The 15,618-nt window shown below is 53.6% G+C and overlaps 6 protein-coding genes across 6 annotated transcripts; 3 read left to right on the forward strand and 3 right to left on the reverse strand.

Annotated features, from left to right (window-relative positions):
* Positions 1 to 705: 705 nt before the first annotated feature.
* Positions 706 to 2,529, reverse strand: MYCGRDRAFT_72003 (uncharacterized protein; the record flags this gene model as incomplete). Its single annotated transcript, XM_003852619.1, has 2 exons — positions 706 to 2,155; positions 2,222 to 2,529. 2 exons carry the CDS (start codon positions 2,527 to 2,529, stop codon positions 706 to 708), a joined length of 1,758 nt encoding a protein of 585 aa, XP_003852667.1.
* Positions 2,530 to 2,883: 354 nt separating this feature from the next.
* On the forward strand, positions 2,884 to 3,627 carry MYCGRDRAFT_42623 (uncharacterized protein; the record flags this gene model as incomplete). The annotated part of the gene is made up of 1 exon (XM_003852114.1): positions 2,884 to 3,627. The coding sequence occupies one exon, from the start codon at positions 2,884 to 2,886 to the stop codon at positions 3,625 to 3,627; it is 744 nt and encodes a 247-aa protein (XP_003852162.1).
* Positions 3,628 to 3,664: 37 nt separating this feature from the next.
* On the reverse strand, positions 3,665 to 6,521 carry MYCGRDRAFT_109455 (uncharacterized protein; the record flags this gene model as incomplete). Its single annotated transcript, XM_003852618.1, has 7 exons — positions 3,665 to 3,828; positions 3,884 to 4,660; positions 4,742 to 4,854; positions 5,130 to 5,647; positions 5,703 to 5,839; positions 5,901 to 6,158; positions 6,220 to 6,521. 7 exons carry the CDS (start codon positions 6,365 to 6,367, stop codon positions 3,665 to 3,667), a joined length of 2,115 nt encoding a protein of 704 aa, XP_003852666.1.
* Positions 6,522 to 7,732: 1,211 nt separating this feature from the next.
* On the forward strand, positions 7,733 to 9,352 carry MYCGRDRAFT_109456 (uncharacterized protein; the record flags this gene model as incomplete). Its single annotated transcript, XM_003852115.1, has 4 exons — positions 7,733 to 7,880; positions 8,002 to 8,155; positions 8,214 to 8,449; positions 8,527 to 9,352. The coding sequence occupies 4 exons, from the start codon at positions 7,822 to 7,824 to the stop codon at positions 9,350 to 9,352; spliced, it is 1,275 nt and encodes a 424-aa protein (XP_003852163.1).
* Positions 9,353 to 9,467: 115 nt separating this feature from the next.
* Positions 9,468 to 10,349, reverse strand: MYCGRDRAFT_41752 (uncharacterized protein; the record flags this gene model as incomplete). Its single annotated transcript, XM_003852617.1, has 2 exons — positions 9,468 to 10,212; positions 10,261 to 10,349. 2 exons carry the CDS (start codon positions 10,347 to 10,349, stop codon positions 9,468 to 9,470), a joined length of 834 nt encoding a protein of 277 aa, XP_003852665.1.
* A 361-nt stretch (positions 10,350 to 10,710) lies between these two features.
* Positions 10,711 to 12,521, forward strand: MYCGRDRAFT_21591 (uncharacterized protein; the record flags this gene model as incomplete). The annotated part of the gene is made up of 2 exons (XM_003852116.1): positions 10,711 to 11,531; positions 11,579 to 12,521. Coding segments are annotated over 2 exons (1,764 nt in total), but the record flags the coding sequence as incomplete, so codon positions are not given.
* Positions 12,522 to 15,618: the final 3,097 nt, after the last annotated feature.

Below are 15,618 nucleotides of genomic sequence, written 5' to 3' on the forward strand. Positions count from 1 at the left end.
ACGTGAACTGATCGAACGGCAATGATGAGGTCGAAGCATTGCCTCAGCGTGTAAGAAATCGTCGTCACAAACAAAACGAATGTGGAACTCATCATGAAGGCAGCGGGTTTGATGGTGATAGGCAAAAAGATGCAAAAAGATGTCGCTTCTGTGGATCGAACTGAAGAATTGGTTAGCATTGGGTATTGGACAGAGCGATGTGAACGTTACTCACCACAGTACCTCCAGATACCGCACAGGTGCATGACCGAAGTGAACTTCAGTCTGGCGCTCTCCCAAGTGAGCTAAAGCGACATTTGATCACTCGCCGTTAGGGTCATGTGATGTGCAAGAACGAAAATATTGTATATAAATATATGGAAAATCAGCCGAGGTTCGACCGAGCTGAAAACTCCTTGGCGCAGGATTCGAGGAAGGAACGAGGAATAGATATAAGGTACTGGCCATATCAGCATTGCCCAAAGGGCGACTGAGAACCTAGGTGCTCGCTGGCCTCAGAATGAATTATCTTTTCTCACGGGGAGACTATCGTCTATGCCGGCATTCCTCTCAGACATCCATCTCTCAAAGGCTTGGCTCAAGCGTGGATGTTGCATAGACCTCGACGCATTCGCATACGCAAAGGTCCAAAGAGCCAAGAGGTAGGTAATGTCGTTGATGCGGCTGTCAAGGCTACTTTCTTACCGGCGGCCTGCGCGTGTCACCTCAACTCGCGATTCTCCCAACACCCAGCACGCACCAATACGCCAGCTCCTTGCTCTCCCGCTGCTTCTTTTCACCAGCTGGCGCATGATCAGACCCGTGTCCGACCTCCGCCTCCCACTCGGCTCTCACAAATATGGGTATCTCAAGCAAGTCATCGTCTTCTCTCAACCTCTCCTCCTCTGCAGACTGCTCCTCCGCCGAGAGCGGCACTATGCTGCTCCGGCCCTGTGTCAACGACCCCGGAACGACCTCCAATATGACCGACGTCAAGTTACGGCTTCGTTCCCATATCTTGCCTGCTTCCGGCTGTCGATCAGTGTCACCGGACCCTGTGAGTGAAGCCATGGCTGCTCGTCGACTACCATCGGTAGCCACGCCAATATCAGGTGTAGAGCCAGAGAGGGCCTCGTCCCACATGTTCTCACGATCAGGCCCGACAGTGAAAGACGGGCAGAGAATCGTGACTTTTGACGAGACCTTGCCGGGAGTCGTGCTAGGCGTTGACAGCGTCACCTTGACACTCTCGAACAAAGGATTGCGAATCGTCAGGATGTAGTGCTGCGTCTGGTAAGGCTGGAGCTTGATCTCTTCCGGTGCCTCGGGTCGTAGTCGGAAAGATGGGTTCGGAAGAATCTCTGCAGATTGTAGAGGTCGTATGGAGAGGCGTTGAACGTATGTTGCTGCCAGCAATTTGATTTTGTAGCGCGTGCTTCCAACCTTTCCTTCCGGCCGAGCAACAAACTGACGGCACGTTCTGCAACGTCTACCTCTGCGCACTCGTAGAGGTGTAGCCACTGGCCATAGCTGATCGACGAATCGCGCGTCGTAGTTTGATGGCGATGCGAGCTTCTGCTGTGGTGTTGAGGTTGACTCCAACCCGAGTTCCTTCATCTTTGATATTGCTTCGTCCTCAGCCGACAAACTGTCTTCCACATACGACGACAACCCCTCTGGTCGCCCTCCAGCTTCACGCATCGGCTGTGGCTTCTCACGACTCTTCTTCAGTGCGTTGTATGACAGTCCTCCGTACAGACTCATGATTCGAGCCAGGTTTGCTGGCGAACCGTAAGGACTGCTGGAGTACGGATTGTTTGAATCGCCGGACTCGCTGAGCTGTTCCTTGTAGAACTTAGACAGATTCGCAAATGCAAGATCGTGCTGCAACCTTTCCGTTCCCCGCTGCTGTTTCTTCTCTTCCGCTGATGCGCCATCTTCAACCAACCCATGCCTCTGCTTCCAGATCTTGTTCAGCTGTTCGGTGATTTTGGTGGGCTTATTGAATCTCACACCGATGTCGATCGAGGACCATTCGCAGTATTGGCATTGGAGGATGTAGGAGTCTGTCGAGCTCACATCGGTCGGTCGGAGGTGACTGTCAGATGGTCGACTCACAGCAGTGACGGCAAGATTGGCTGCGCAAATCGGACAATCGTAGCAATGTCGTGTACATCTGTTGTTTGAGTCAGATGCTACCTCTCTTGAATCATCAATCGCCGGACTCTTAGTCTCACCTTACCTGTTACCATCGCCCTTCACCATACTGCTGGGTACGTCGAACAAACAACTCGGGCAATACCAGTACAGCATCTCCTCTGACCAGCATTTGGAACATCGTATGTGATTGCAGTCCTCGCAGAAGAGGAGCTGATCTAGAGGATAGAGGGAGTAATTGGAGCGCAGATCGTGTGGATCGAATGCCTCTCGTTCATCGAGTTCGGCGTCAGTCTGCTGTGATATACGCTTGTTGGCGAGAGACGTGGGCGTCGCGGAGGTCGTGTCGCTGCACAGGCACGCGTATCGCGTATACGGGAAGGCGATGTCCATGATGGAAGACTCTCGTGGCCAAGGCTAGGCAAGATGTCATGAGTTTCGCCAATGCCAATCCATTGTGAAGTTTTGTGTCGCGGAAGACGTCGTTCAAGTGCTCTCGAGCTCGCAGAAGCGGTCCATGCTGTGGACACCGCGTGGTGACTCAGCAAGAAGCTTCCATAATGGCATGTGAAAGGAAGACATCCATCACACTGTACTGCCTGCGGGCCGCGGTAATCGTGCAGTGCCATCTCACCTTCAGTCCTGCTTGATGGAACTGTGGCAGTCACGGATGCCCTCGTCCCAACGCTCTTTCTCCCAACTGCCTTACTCGACCGCATAGAATCGCACTCACATATCTTTGGCAGCATGCCTCTACAACGAACGCAACCGGTTCTGGCCAGTTTCCCAAGCGAGCATCTGACCATCGCAGCCGGCGTAGCCATCTTCCACCTAGCCACCGAACGTGTGGTTCTTTGCTACCACACCCGCGATAAATACCTCTTCCTTCCAAAAGGTCGACGTAACGCCAACGAGGATACAGGCCAGGCCGCCGAGCGTGAAGGCTTTGAGGAGTCTGGCTACAGAAATCGACTACTGCCTCTTCCTTTGATACATCGTCAGCCTGATAGAGATGAAGGACATGAAGACTTCGTGACCGAGCCATTATGGACACAGCTGCTTCCGGTATCACGAAGGACGCAATACCTTTTACATTGGTATATTGCGGAGACCGTACCGAAGAGTGTCGAGGAAGAGTATGGACGCATGTACCGTAACAAGGAAGATTTGAAGCCATACAAGCCCCCAGCGCCTTTCCCAAAAGGCCAGACAATCGAGGCTAGAATTGAGGAAGATTGGGAGGTTAGGGACGGTGACGGGAGCAGGCAAATGTATGAGCCAGTACGACATGATGGCACTGGTGTGGACGAGGAAGAGGCACTGTATGAGTCCTCTCTAGTCTCCATCGAGGAAGCCAGGCGAAGATTGGGCAAGAGCTCTGCAATGGATATCATAGAGAAGGCAATCGAGTATATTCAATATAGAAAGCGGATGGAACTGGGTACGGCTGATCCGCCGACACGAGACGCAAATCTTGGATATTGGGAGTAGCTTCCTCGTGAATCCACCCCTCAGTACCTGCCGCCGCCTACAAGTGCTGCTTTACAAACACCCAGAAGGCCTCGTTGCTGTAATCGGCTCCGGCATCCAGGAAATGGTCTTTACCGTGTGGTCTTTCATAGACGACCTCGATCCCACAGCCCACCATCGCACCCACTACCTCGTCTGCCTGCTCAACGCCCACCGCCGTATCTGCAGAAATCTATCAGTTTTGCTGCCGGTCAGAACGCCACGATGGACAACATACCGGCATCTCCATGAAGCACATACGCCGGAGGTGTCCGCCTCGCATATATCTGCTTCGACACCCGCCACTTGTCGGCATCTTTGCCCTCGGGAATGCGCAGAAGCTTCGCAAGATTCGCATCGTGCTGCATCCGGATGTACATACTGGATCGATCTCCTCCATCGTTGTTTGCGACTTGTGGAGACTTTGGATCGAGGAACGGAGCGACCGTTTCCAGCTCAACGAATGGTCTGCCCATCGCAGGCGGCTGTGGATTCGTGAAGAACGTTCCGAGAGGGTCTGTGATGGGATATATAGGGGCAATGACATTTGGTTTCGGATCAACGTATAGGCCTGCGAGCAGAGCCAAGTAGCCGCCTGCAGAGCTGCCGGACACCGCAAGGCGAGTGGTGTCGATGGTACTGGCAGGTACTGCAGAGGACAGCTTGGTACGAATGAAGCTCACGCAATCTTGGACGTCCGAGAGGATCTCGTCGGCCGAGGCTTGAGGTGCAAGGCGATAGTCGGCCGAGATGACTGCCAAGGCGTGCTTCTTGACGGCCTTGCGCATAGATGGCGTGAGGCTGTTCCTATGGCCTTGAATAAGCCCTCCTCCGTGGAACCAGAGAAATACCGGTACATTTTTGGCATTGTCGGAAAGGTAAAGGTCGAACGAGATCTCGAGATCTCCCACAGTCTTGTAGACAATAGTCTCAGTCGCTTTGATGTCGCTCATTTCGATTGCGATGTCTGTAAGTCTTGGATGCTGGAGTTTGGCAAGAGGTACGTGGAGTCCAGCTATGAAGTGGAGATCTGAGCTCGCGGTACTAGAAGCTCCACTGCTGCAAAGAGCGTCTGATGTCATGAGCATTCACTCACGCTGCTCCATTCCGCAGCACTTCAGACTGTCTTTCAGGAGAGCACTGCTCTCGCAAAGATGCGGTCGCAGCGTCTCGTCGGGGGGAGGGTTTGTCAATGCATTTTGGTTTAATCTCGCAAATTGATTAGCTAGTTGACGTATCAAATACGTTGATCACGACCGTTCTCGTCCACCTCAAAAGGGCTCGCCAGTTGAAGGTTGTTCCTCCGGAAACTGGCTCCACGTCAGACATGGGCATCTCAAGTAACACTGTCATCCTGTCCAACTCTGGACGACCCGCCGTATTCGAAGACCGACGACCTCTCCCATCAAACACTGAAGAAGCCTTCACGGCGATGCCTGATACCGCTGCAGACCCTCGCTATAAGGTTCTCGTTGAAGGCATACGTGATGGTATTTCCCAGTCCAATGTATTGCGTGGAAGATTGCAGCGCTTGCAGCCACAATGGCGATTTACCGGTCGTCGATTCCCAAAGACGATTCATGATTCCCGGGATCCAGAGAGCGATGTAGAGCAGAGGATAGCCATTCAGTAGCAGCATTTTCCTCAGATCACGAGTACGCCGCCTGTTCATCGTCGCCGCCGGACGCGGCGGTTGTGGACGCGATACTGGTCGCGGTGATGGTGGCGGGAGGGTCTTGCTTGTAGAGTCCGATCGTGGCAGCTCGACCGGCTTGGTTGTAACCTGATACTCGTGCTTGCTGCCTGGCAAAGTATGCGAGGTCGATGAATTGACCGTCATCCCGTCAGTTGAGCCTTTGTGAATATCCTCGGGCACGCGAGGAGGATCGTGCACCGCCGTGAGTTCCACTTCGTCATCATGCGCCTCGTTATCATGAGTCGTGGTGCCCACTGACTGCATATTATCGTAGAATCTTGCCAGGTGTATGTAGACATATGTATACTGTGGGAAAGGTCAGCGAGCCTCTCATATCGTCATCTCCAGCGGTCGTACGCACTATGCCAATGGTGATGAAGAAAATGGCCATCCTCCAGGAATGGGTGAGCGCGTATCGCAGATCAGTGTATTGAGGCTTGATCCAGCACCAGTTGCCGGAGACGGAGCCATACGCATTGAGACCAAGAGCAATGTTACCTTGAGCGAGCACGTTAGCGGCTTGCTTCCCGCCAAAACGAAGAGCATCGGTCTGACTCACTGGTTATTATGGACGGGATCCAGGCCATAGCACATACTCCGAGCATTTTGCCTCGAGTTGGTGCTACCACGAAGGTCTTCTTCCGAATGGTCACCAGAACGGAAATGGATACGATGAGAATGTTGAAATCGATGGCCTGCACTGAGAACTGTCCCACGTAGCCGTTGATCGTACATGCTGCGCCCGGAGCAATTCCTTTATCGCGGTGCGCAAGTGCGTAAGATCCGGAGATGGTGTTGTTCAAGGAGTTCATCCAATCTAAAAACGTGCATTAGTTGCACTCCATGGGCACCTGCATATATCGTGAGCCACTACTCACCAGCGATGAGGAGGTTCAGAATCAGTGCCTGGCGAAAGTGCCATTCGGGAGGGAACAAGATGTACAGCACAGCAACAATCGTAGTCGCTATGCAGCTCAGTGCCGAACCAACCAAGGTCGGGATCGCGACCTCCAAGTGCAGCGGCATGTCGCAGGTGACGAGACACCGCTCTGTCGGCGTCGGAGTCCAGCAGATCAGATGGCGAAGCACTGGGCGATGTGGTTCTCTCCGGTGGTATTCGCAATGTAGGATCGAGGGACTAGTCCGGCCTCAGACAGCGGACCAGTTCATAGCAATGTTTGGTCCGACGGATGCCATGGACGCGAATGGTTGGCGCTCTTTGGTGTTTTTAGGTCATCTTGACGGTCAGCAAATCAGGAAGCAAGAGCCCCGCCAGGAGAACCACGTCGTATGATATTTCAAGACCAGGGAGCCCTGGCTCGGAGAGGTTTTGGCTTGCACGGCACTTGCAGGCTTCCAGTATGTATCTGTGTGTCCGCGGAGCGCCTACAACCTTGAAGCAACGTGCAATCATCGGCAGGTACTACTGCATGTAGCTCGTGATGTGATGAAATCGGCCAAGGTAGATGTGAAGCCCTCACGGCGGTTGAGCGCTGGGACTTGTCGATATAAACGCCATGCTCATGGCAAACACGGAGAGAAGTCAACCCTGAGTCATGCTCCGTGAGCGGTATTGGCCGACGACTCGAATGATACTCACCTTCCACTTTGCGATATCTTGGCGACAAAGGCTGCGGATGCCGCCCAATATCCGGAAATGACCGTCCAATAGTCGTGCCAAAATAGACATCCGAGACTTGGTTGTAGCCGAGACAGACCTTCCAGGTTGTCGTAACGCTTGATCAGACGGACCCTGGCTTCCCACGAAACCGTTCCGGCATCCCGGAAGAATTGCCCTCTCACATCAGACGAACATGATGATCTGCACACCAGGTTCACACTCGCGATTTTTCCGTTCATCGCCCGAGGCATAAACTTCGAAACTGAGACCAGCTTGAAGTGAAGCACCGCACGAGCCGCTTTGGTTGGTAAACACACACGACCAGCGAGTTGAGCTGGAGGCCAGGGAATATGATGCAAGAGAACGATTGCGACGCACGAAGAGAGTCCGCTTCCATGGCCCTAGTCGTGCCCTCTCGCCATCCCTTTTTTGAGTAAGCCTTTCCGGTCACGCGAATGCATGCCCTCCGACTCCCTCGTCGCTCTGCGCATCTTCGTGCCAGACACCTCTGGGGCCGACCTGTTCAATACGACGCCTGGTTCGGCGAGTTACCCACAGGGCAGGCCGCCTTGGTTGGCTTCAAAGCTGCGGATGTGCGTCGTCACGAATTTGGTGGACTTGGATGTCGTGCTGGAGTTGAGGAGAAACGCGAGTGCGTAGGCTTCTCGTCCGGCGACGGCCCGACCCGAAGCGTCGCTGTCGGCGACGTCGGAGTGCTTGCTGTGTCCACTCACGACAAACTTGAACGATGAGGTCGTCGGGACGGCGATTGATCACCGCGATAACACGATTCGATATTCCGACCCAGAGTACTCACCGACACTGCCAGCTACTGAGAAAGTCGTTCGGCTCTTCAGCCATGATTCAAGACCCTTTCAAGCCGGCGAAGCGTGTGGCCGGCCAAAGACAAGATGTTTGGTAAGTGCTTGAAGTGTATAGAGTCTGCGGTATCCGAGACTGTCTTCGGACTGTGATTGGGTTTGAACGACATCGCCTTGTTGTCTAAGCACCGCTAACCTGTATACTCTTTGGTACTCAGGTCCATCGTCAATGAGGCAGCCCAGGCATCGTCCGTCGAGCCTATGGTGAACATGGGACAAGGATTCTTTGGCTACAACCCGCCAGACTTCTGCGTTCAGGCAGCTAAAGATGCTCTGGACAAGGTAGAATGCAACCAATATTCTCCGACCAAAGTGAGTCTCAAAAAGGTATCCTTGGGAAGGGTGAAGCCGTGCTGAGAATGCGTACCAGGGCCGTCCGAGACTGAAGAAAGCCATTGCTGATGCGTACTCACCCTTCTTTGGTCGCACCCTCAACCCTGACACCGAAGTAACGATCACAACCGGCGCCAATGAGGGCATGCTCTCGGCATTCATGGGCTTTCTGGAAGCTGGAGACGAGGTGATTGTATTCGAGCCATACTTCGATCAGTACATCTCCAATATTGAGATGCCGGGTGGGAAAGTGGTCTACGTCCCAATGCATCCGTAAGTGAGCGGATTGACGAAGGCGAGCATATGCCACGCCACCGAGCTATCAAGGGCTAATCTTGCTTTCTTCGCAGGCCGAGGGATGGTGCAAGCAAGACTACAAGTGCCGGCGAATGGACGCTCGACATCAAAGAGCTGGAGGCTGCCATCACAGATCGTACGAGAATGCTGGTTCTGAACAGCCCGCACAATCCCATCGGCAAAGTCTTCACTCGTGAGGAGCTTCAAGCCATTGGCAACATCTGCGTGAAGCACAACATCATCATCCTCAGTGATGAAGTCTATGATCGGTTGTACTATGTGCCGTTCACGCGGATGGCCACGCTATCACCCGAAGTTGCCAAGCTTACGCTCACCGTGGGATCCGCTGGCAAGAACTTCTACGCCACTGGATGGCGCGTGGGTTACCTCATCGGGCCCGAGCATCTGATCAAATATGTGTCTGCAGCACACACTCGCATCTGTTTCAGCAGTGTGTCTCCACTTCAGGAGGCTATTGCAGTGGCATTCGAGCAGGCGGACGCGCACAACTTTTGGGAAGAGAGCAAAAAAGAGATGAAGGCGAAGATGGATAGTTTCAACCAGATCTGGGACGAGCTTGGCTTGCCGTACTCTGATCCAGAGGGCGGATACTTTGTGCTGGTGAACCTCGCAAAGGTCAAGCTGCCAGAAGACTACGACTTTCCGGATCATGTTGCCAATCGGCCTCGCGATTTCAAGCTCTCCTGGTTCTTGATAAAGGAGCTCGGCGTGGCGGCCATCCCTCCGACCGAGTTCTTCACGGATGCGAATGCGCATATTGTTGAAGATTGGCTGAGATTCGCCGTTTGTAAGAACGACGACGTTCTGGACCTCGCAAAGGAAAGGCTTCGCGGGCTGAAGAAGTACATCCAGGAGTAGCCAATAACGGTGGTGGTCTCATTGCCGGTGTCGGAGCATTGTGCATATTGTGGCTCGTGTATAGACAGCAAATTAGCTGCTCATCCCTGGTCGAGGAACTTCTCTGCCTTTAGAACTACCCGTTGCCGACTTCAGTCGTTCGTCGGAACACTATCGTCACCACACTTGAGCCAGTCTGTCCGCCAAAAGTGTACGTACGGTATTTCGCGTCGTCGAAGAAGGTGAGATCACCGCCCTCAGGCGCCAGCCAATCGATCAGCTCATCTTTCGTCCAATTGCACGATGTGATGACCAGGAAGTAGCCAGGCTTGATGAGTGCGACAACCTTTTCCAGGTAGACCTCGCATGGGTGCGGTGCTTGCGCTTCGTGGGGCATCAAAGATATGGCGTCGAAAGTCCCTTTATCGAGGACGGCATCAAACCCATCTTGCAGCCAGTCTCCAGGTTGTTCCGCGAGAATGTCCCATTGCTCGAAGCGAATCGAAGCATACTTTGAAGGCTTCTCGTTGCCGGCATCGTAATCTCCCTCTCCATCGTTGAGTGCCGCCAGCCGCTGTAAATCCACCTGACGCGCAAGTTGCACACTGGCTGGACTGTAGTCCACGCCTATCATATCTCCCGTCCATCTGACGCCATCCTCGTTTTCCTCCCGCAAGGCGAAGAGCATATGCCCATTACCTGTGCCCAGGTCCAAAAATCTGGAGGATTCTCGGTTTAAGAGTCCAAGTCCTTGCTCGTCGTACTCATTCAGCTTCATGAGCACAGTATCTTCTGCGTTGCTGTCTTCGAACCAGACCGTTCCTTCATCTTCGCCATCGTCTTCAAAATTTCGAATTTCGCGGGCATAGGCAGCCTCCCAGCTGTGACACATCAGCACATATTCATATGAATCGCGGCGAGTCACCTACTATTCTTTTGTGCCCAGCTCGCTCGGATCAAGCAGTTTGCGGCTGTTTTGCACCTCCTGTAACGACGCTGGGTTTTCTACAGTGGCCATGTCGTTCTTTCAGCGCAAATTTGGCATCCGAGATGTCGGCGTTTGAGGCTGGAAGAGTGTGCTCCTCAAGATCTCATCTCGCACCCCGCCGCGATCCAGCCAGATGGCAGATCAAATTCACGATTCTCACGAACGACCCCGGTTTTAGAGGCTTGTGATGAAATCTGTCGTGATGAAAGCGAAGTCGGTACTGACAACTCAGCATCGGGTTCGTCTCGCCTCCCCACGTCATTGGCTTTCCTACTTTCCTCGACAAATTCCTGCGATCCAACAACTTCAAACGCATTGACCTAAGGCATCGAATTATCGACACCTGCCCTGAGAAGCGTTCCTCACAAACAAGTGGAAAATCATGGCAGAGTCCGACAGCAGCGGACTTACTGCCGAACAGTCAGATGCCTTGCTCGACGTTCTAACGCATCACGAAACCTACCAAGAGATTGAGGACTTCAAAACACCAGGCGCCATATTCAACTACGGACCGCCATTCCAAGACGATCTCAACTCATCCCAGGCGCCGATATTACAAGCTCTACTCTCAAAATTCGTGCTCAAGCTTCCTGGTCTGCGCGATGTTCCAGCTGAATTCTGGAAAGGTCGGATAGAGAAACTGATCCAGGAGTTGGCAGAGGCTGAGCTGAGTGAGAGTTACGACAAGGGCGTCCTTGGAATCCGGAAGACTCTGGCAACTGCTATCTCGGCGCTGATCGAGTACCCTGCTCGAGGCATTCTATCCTTTCCCAAGCAGCCAATCGACCGGTCTCGAAAATATGATGTCGCGAACGCCGACGATGTGCTACAGGCTTGGAAGGATTGCGTGCAGGACTTGGTGTACGGAGACCTCATTGATCGATTGGTGCAGCGAGTCGCAGAGACCGACGACCTGACAAAGCACGAGACGTTGGTCCAAGCCTTTCACGAGTTCATCCTGGTGAACCTGGCATCGATCATGCATTACACATTGGTCCTCTCACCAGAGGGTGCTAGCATTGTACGAATGATTGAAAACGTACATAACCTTCTCCCGTACACCATCATGCGGCAAACACTGAAGATTGGTAATGTTGCCACGATGCTGAGTGGCTTGGTGCGTGTAGTCCTTGCAAAAGCTAGCATGGCGAGTGTCACCAATTGGATGGGCTTGAGCAGTGGTGCCGATGAGGGAATGAATTTGCTTCAACAGTGAGTGCCATCACAAAGGAAAAATCTGCAACACTGACTCTGTCCAGGATCATCTCACAGGTACTTGGCTGGGATAAGCGTGAGCTCAAAAAGCGTGCCGACAAGCTCGAGAAAGATAAGGATGGTCCGCCGAAGGAGGTCCAGGACGAGCTGAAAGACTGGATCAAGCGTAGCAGAGCTGAGCACGAAGAATGTCGTACGCGGAGTCGAGAGTCGAACATGTCGATTGTGGCGGTCATCTTGTCATTGTCGTCTGTCTCGGCAGATCTCTCACCACTACAGCACGACAAGGCTCACGAGTATCTGTCGGTCATTCTGGCGATCCGAGACCGACAGGAGATCGTCCGCGTGATGTGCAAGAGAAATCCCGATATTTTGACAGCTGCCATCAGAGAAGCCGTGGACGCATACACACCAATGATCCGCCATGTTCATCAGGCCGTGAACCTCTCGGATACTCTCTGGGATTTTGAGCGGTTCCTCACAGACATGCTTAGTGTTGCCAAGCCCAAAGGATCCAAAGGGCAGGAGAAGGCTCCGAGCGTGGAGGACTTTGTCGATCTACTGCATCGGCATCAGAGTAGCGTCCACAAATTCCTCCATCAGGCGGCAAAGAACGGCAAAGAGATGGTGTCATGGTGGCAAGACTACGCTCACAAAGCTGTAGCTCAATTCAGATGCGATGAGACGCCGCCTTCAAGTGCCTCGGTAGTGTCCGACAAGATGACGATGGGAGGAGCGAAGACAGCCATGCACGAGGAGTTCGCGAAGCTGTCACAAGATGACCAGAAGGTGGTCAAGCAAGAACTGGAGGCGCATCGGAAGTATGTCGATGACATCCACACAGCCTCTGCAACTCGCATCAAAGCCGTCATCGAAAGAACTCGCTCCTCGCCTTTCGGACCTGGAGCCTTTCTCGCAAGGTGGCAGCAACTTCTGGATAACACGGTTGTCACTCCTGCTACCTTTCAAGGCCCGGTCCGGTATGGAAGCACTCAGAGCGTAAAGGCGGAGAACCGGAAAGATGTCGATGGGATTGAGCACGGCGGGAATGCGGTCAATGACAAACCAATCGCCGCACCGAAGGTCGACAACACGTTAAGACTCCTTGCGGCGCAATTCCGGACGGCACTGGTGCAGGGATGAACAACCGCCACTTTGGATGACGGACAACCTGCTGCGGAAGAGACATTCAATCCCACCTATGGTTGATTGGAAGGCAAGGATGAAGCTTGTACATTGCTGGACGTGCCTCGCAGAATATTGCTCGATCATGTCGAGTATACCAGGATACTGCTCGGAGTTGGGCGCGAGGCAGGTGCCACAGTATTCGCTCAAAGGGGTTGACTGAAATACGCTAGACGCCTGACATCTCAGCTCACTTGCACATTGACACTCAAATATTGAATATGTGCGCTACAGCGCCTCTCTGTCGGGCCTAAAGCGTTCTCGTTGATTGGTGCTCGCAGTCTGAGGGCGGTCCAGGTGAGGTAGTACGGACCTGTTATGTCGTTCCAAGATTGCCACCCCAAGGTGATTCCTGCTCGCGCTTTGATTTTCGATCGATGTTCACCCTACTCCGTTCTCGGTGGTAGACTAATGCCCGGAACTTGGGAGCGTCATGTGCAATGTGAACAAGACTCTAGACCGCGAAAAGCTCCCACGGTCCTCTTCCGTATTTACTTCTCGCCCCGCCGAAGTCAAAATCCGCCCAGGGCCCAGGCCAGGCCTTCTCATACTCGGCATACTTAGGCGAAAGTGAGCGCTCGCTCCGTTGGCGAGTCATCAATGGATGATATCCACATTAGAGATTCAGTCGCTCTGTCGTCCGCGTGCTGCGTCATGGGACTTCGTGAAACAGACGCCACGCAAAGTAGCTTCGGTCTTCCCTTTTTCGAAGCATAGATGTTGATTGGTGTGCTGAGCGAGGTGCAGCGCAGATCGGGCACCGTCGAAGCACGTCTAGCATTGTCTGCATGCAGACATTGCAAACGAAAAAGACTTGTCACTTGTGAGACCGTCCGGGGCGTCGGTGACTGACAATGGCTGTCGAAGACGGTAACAGTCGGGAACGTCGGGGCCGCGTACCAGGCATACAGGTCTGTGAGACGAGTAGAAAGGGTCTGAATCGAGGCTAGAGCGAGGGAACTAATAAGGGATGGCTGCAATCGTGAAAAAAGCCAAGCCTTGTCGCTAATCCAACCACTTCCTCATCGGACCACTGTTGGCGACGAGGATCCTCGTTGCATTGGTCTGATTTGTCCGGCCGGTGTTGCAACTAGCGGAAGGACGCAGCTGGGTTGTGAAGAACTGCAGGGGCAGTAGGATCCGCAGCTGCGTGGATTCGGTCGAGGACTCGGGGCAGTGATGACGAGCCAAGTCCACTCCCGACCAGAAGCGCGCCCGCCTTCCAAATATAAGTGGTCCATTACGAAGTTCTACACACACCTTGCTCGTCTGGGCGTCAGCCCACTTCTCTACCAAGTGGGTTTCTGGCAGTGGTTGAATCAGACCGCTCCACCATTCTTTCAAACAGTGTGTACGTGCTGAATGCTGATGAAGGTCTCTCTTCGAAGGGCATAATTGGGCGCGGTATGGGGCATGATTGGGTGCGGTATGAGACCTCGTCGTTCTTAAAGAGGTGCTCTTGCATCGAGGCCGCATATGCTTTGACGCCGGGGACAGGTGCCCCTGCACGCTTCTTTGATCCGGCGACTTGCAAAGACTTTTCTCGTTGTCTTCCTCTCGTTGTCTTCCTCTCGTTTCGCCCTCTCGTTCACCCGCTCGTGTCACCGTAACGAACGCGTTGGGACGTGGCTATCTTCTTCCAATGCCAAACGTATCGAAGCACGTTCTTGAGCTACGACAGGTTTCCCTTCGACTACCGACCCGTGAATGGGTCATGGGGGGCCACGACAGTCCAGGAGCAGACGTGCAAGTCGCGGGCGATGGTTGAGCGTTGACAACACCCTTCTCTCAGCCTGAGGGACTGGGCCATCGAGTTTCTGGCTGCGTGTCCAGTTATTGTCGAATACGCCTCATCGGGACCAGAACGACCGGTCAGCTCTGGCAACCTGGAAGGTCAGATCAGCAGCAAGACAGGTCTGATCTGTAGCCAACGCCATTCGATGACTCCGACGACGGTACCAACACCTCAACACGCGTTCCAAATGGCAACAGCACCGACGAGCTCAGGAACCACTTGCTCCCCGCAACCTGGCATTGATCGAATGAGTCTGGACCCACACTCCAACACGTTGCCGGGTCACGAGACTGGTTCACGCGCAGGCGAAGACGTCTGACGTACAACATGGACGAACGAGTGGCGCTGGCAAGAGAACATACGCGTCTTACAAGCAAAGGCTGGTCCTGGACTGTCCATCAACGATGCTGGCCTTGATACCTTTGCCTTGTTGCTCACCGACAAGCGCACCTTGCGCTCTACCAGGCACCAGCACGACTTGTCTATTGTAGTGCAACAGCTCTGCCTGCCACTTCCTTCTTCATCGGCTCCTCCAAGCGCGAGCTAACGGTCCTTTACCCGTAGCCTTGCGCTCAATGATCGCAGCTTCTGCGAGCGGTGTAGTTCAACGGCCTGGACAGCCCGAACACGCGACCGTGGCCGTCTCCATATCACAAAGCTGAGTTACTCGGTGCCTGGCCGGGCGAGGACTCCGAGGAGTTTCGTGGAACCTTGCTGCTCTCGATGGTCTGCGCATACCACCGACAAGCTGGCCAGAGCCACAAGCCGATCTGAGAGGTTTTCCCATGCCTTTCGTGGGCGCTTTGGGTCACTGGAGAAAGATGTTGGAACTATAAAAAAGAGGAGGGACCATTGTTGCCACGCTCGGGCGAAATCTCCTGTCGCGGCGGACGGGATTCCTGGCCCTAGCGCTTTCGAGGACACCTCGAGCACAGAGAAGAGAGCAACGTCATCCTCTTCTGGCCGAAACAACAATCAAGAAGATTACATTGAGTGCCTTGAAGGCCGTTCGCGAAGGAACTGCAACTCCGAGAACGCGGAGCCAGCTCCGGCAAAGATCGATCGTACCCATGTCAGATCAGCCTTTGATTCCCGCACGTGTCA

The sequence above is a fragment of the Zymoseptoria tritici genome, chromosome 5 (assembly GCF_000219625.1).
Source record: "Zymoseptoria tritici IPO323 chromosome 5, whole genome shotgun sequence".
Classification (NCBI taxonomy): Eukaryota; Fungi; Ascomycota; class Dothideomycetes; order Mycosphaerellales; family Mycosphaerellaceae; genus Zymoseptoria; species Zymoseptoria tritici.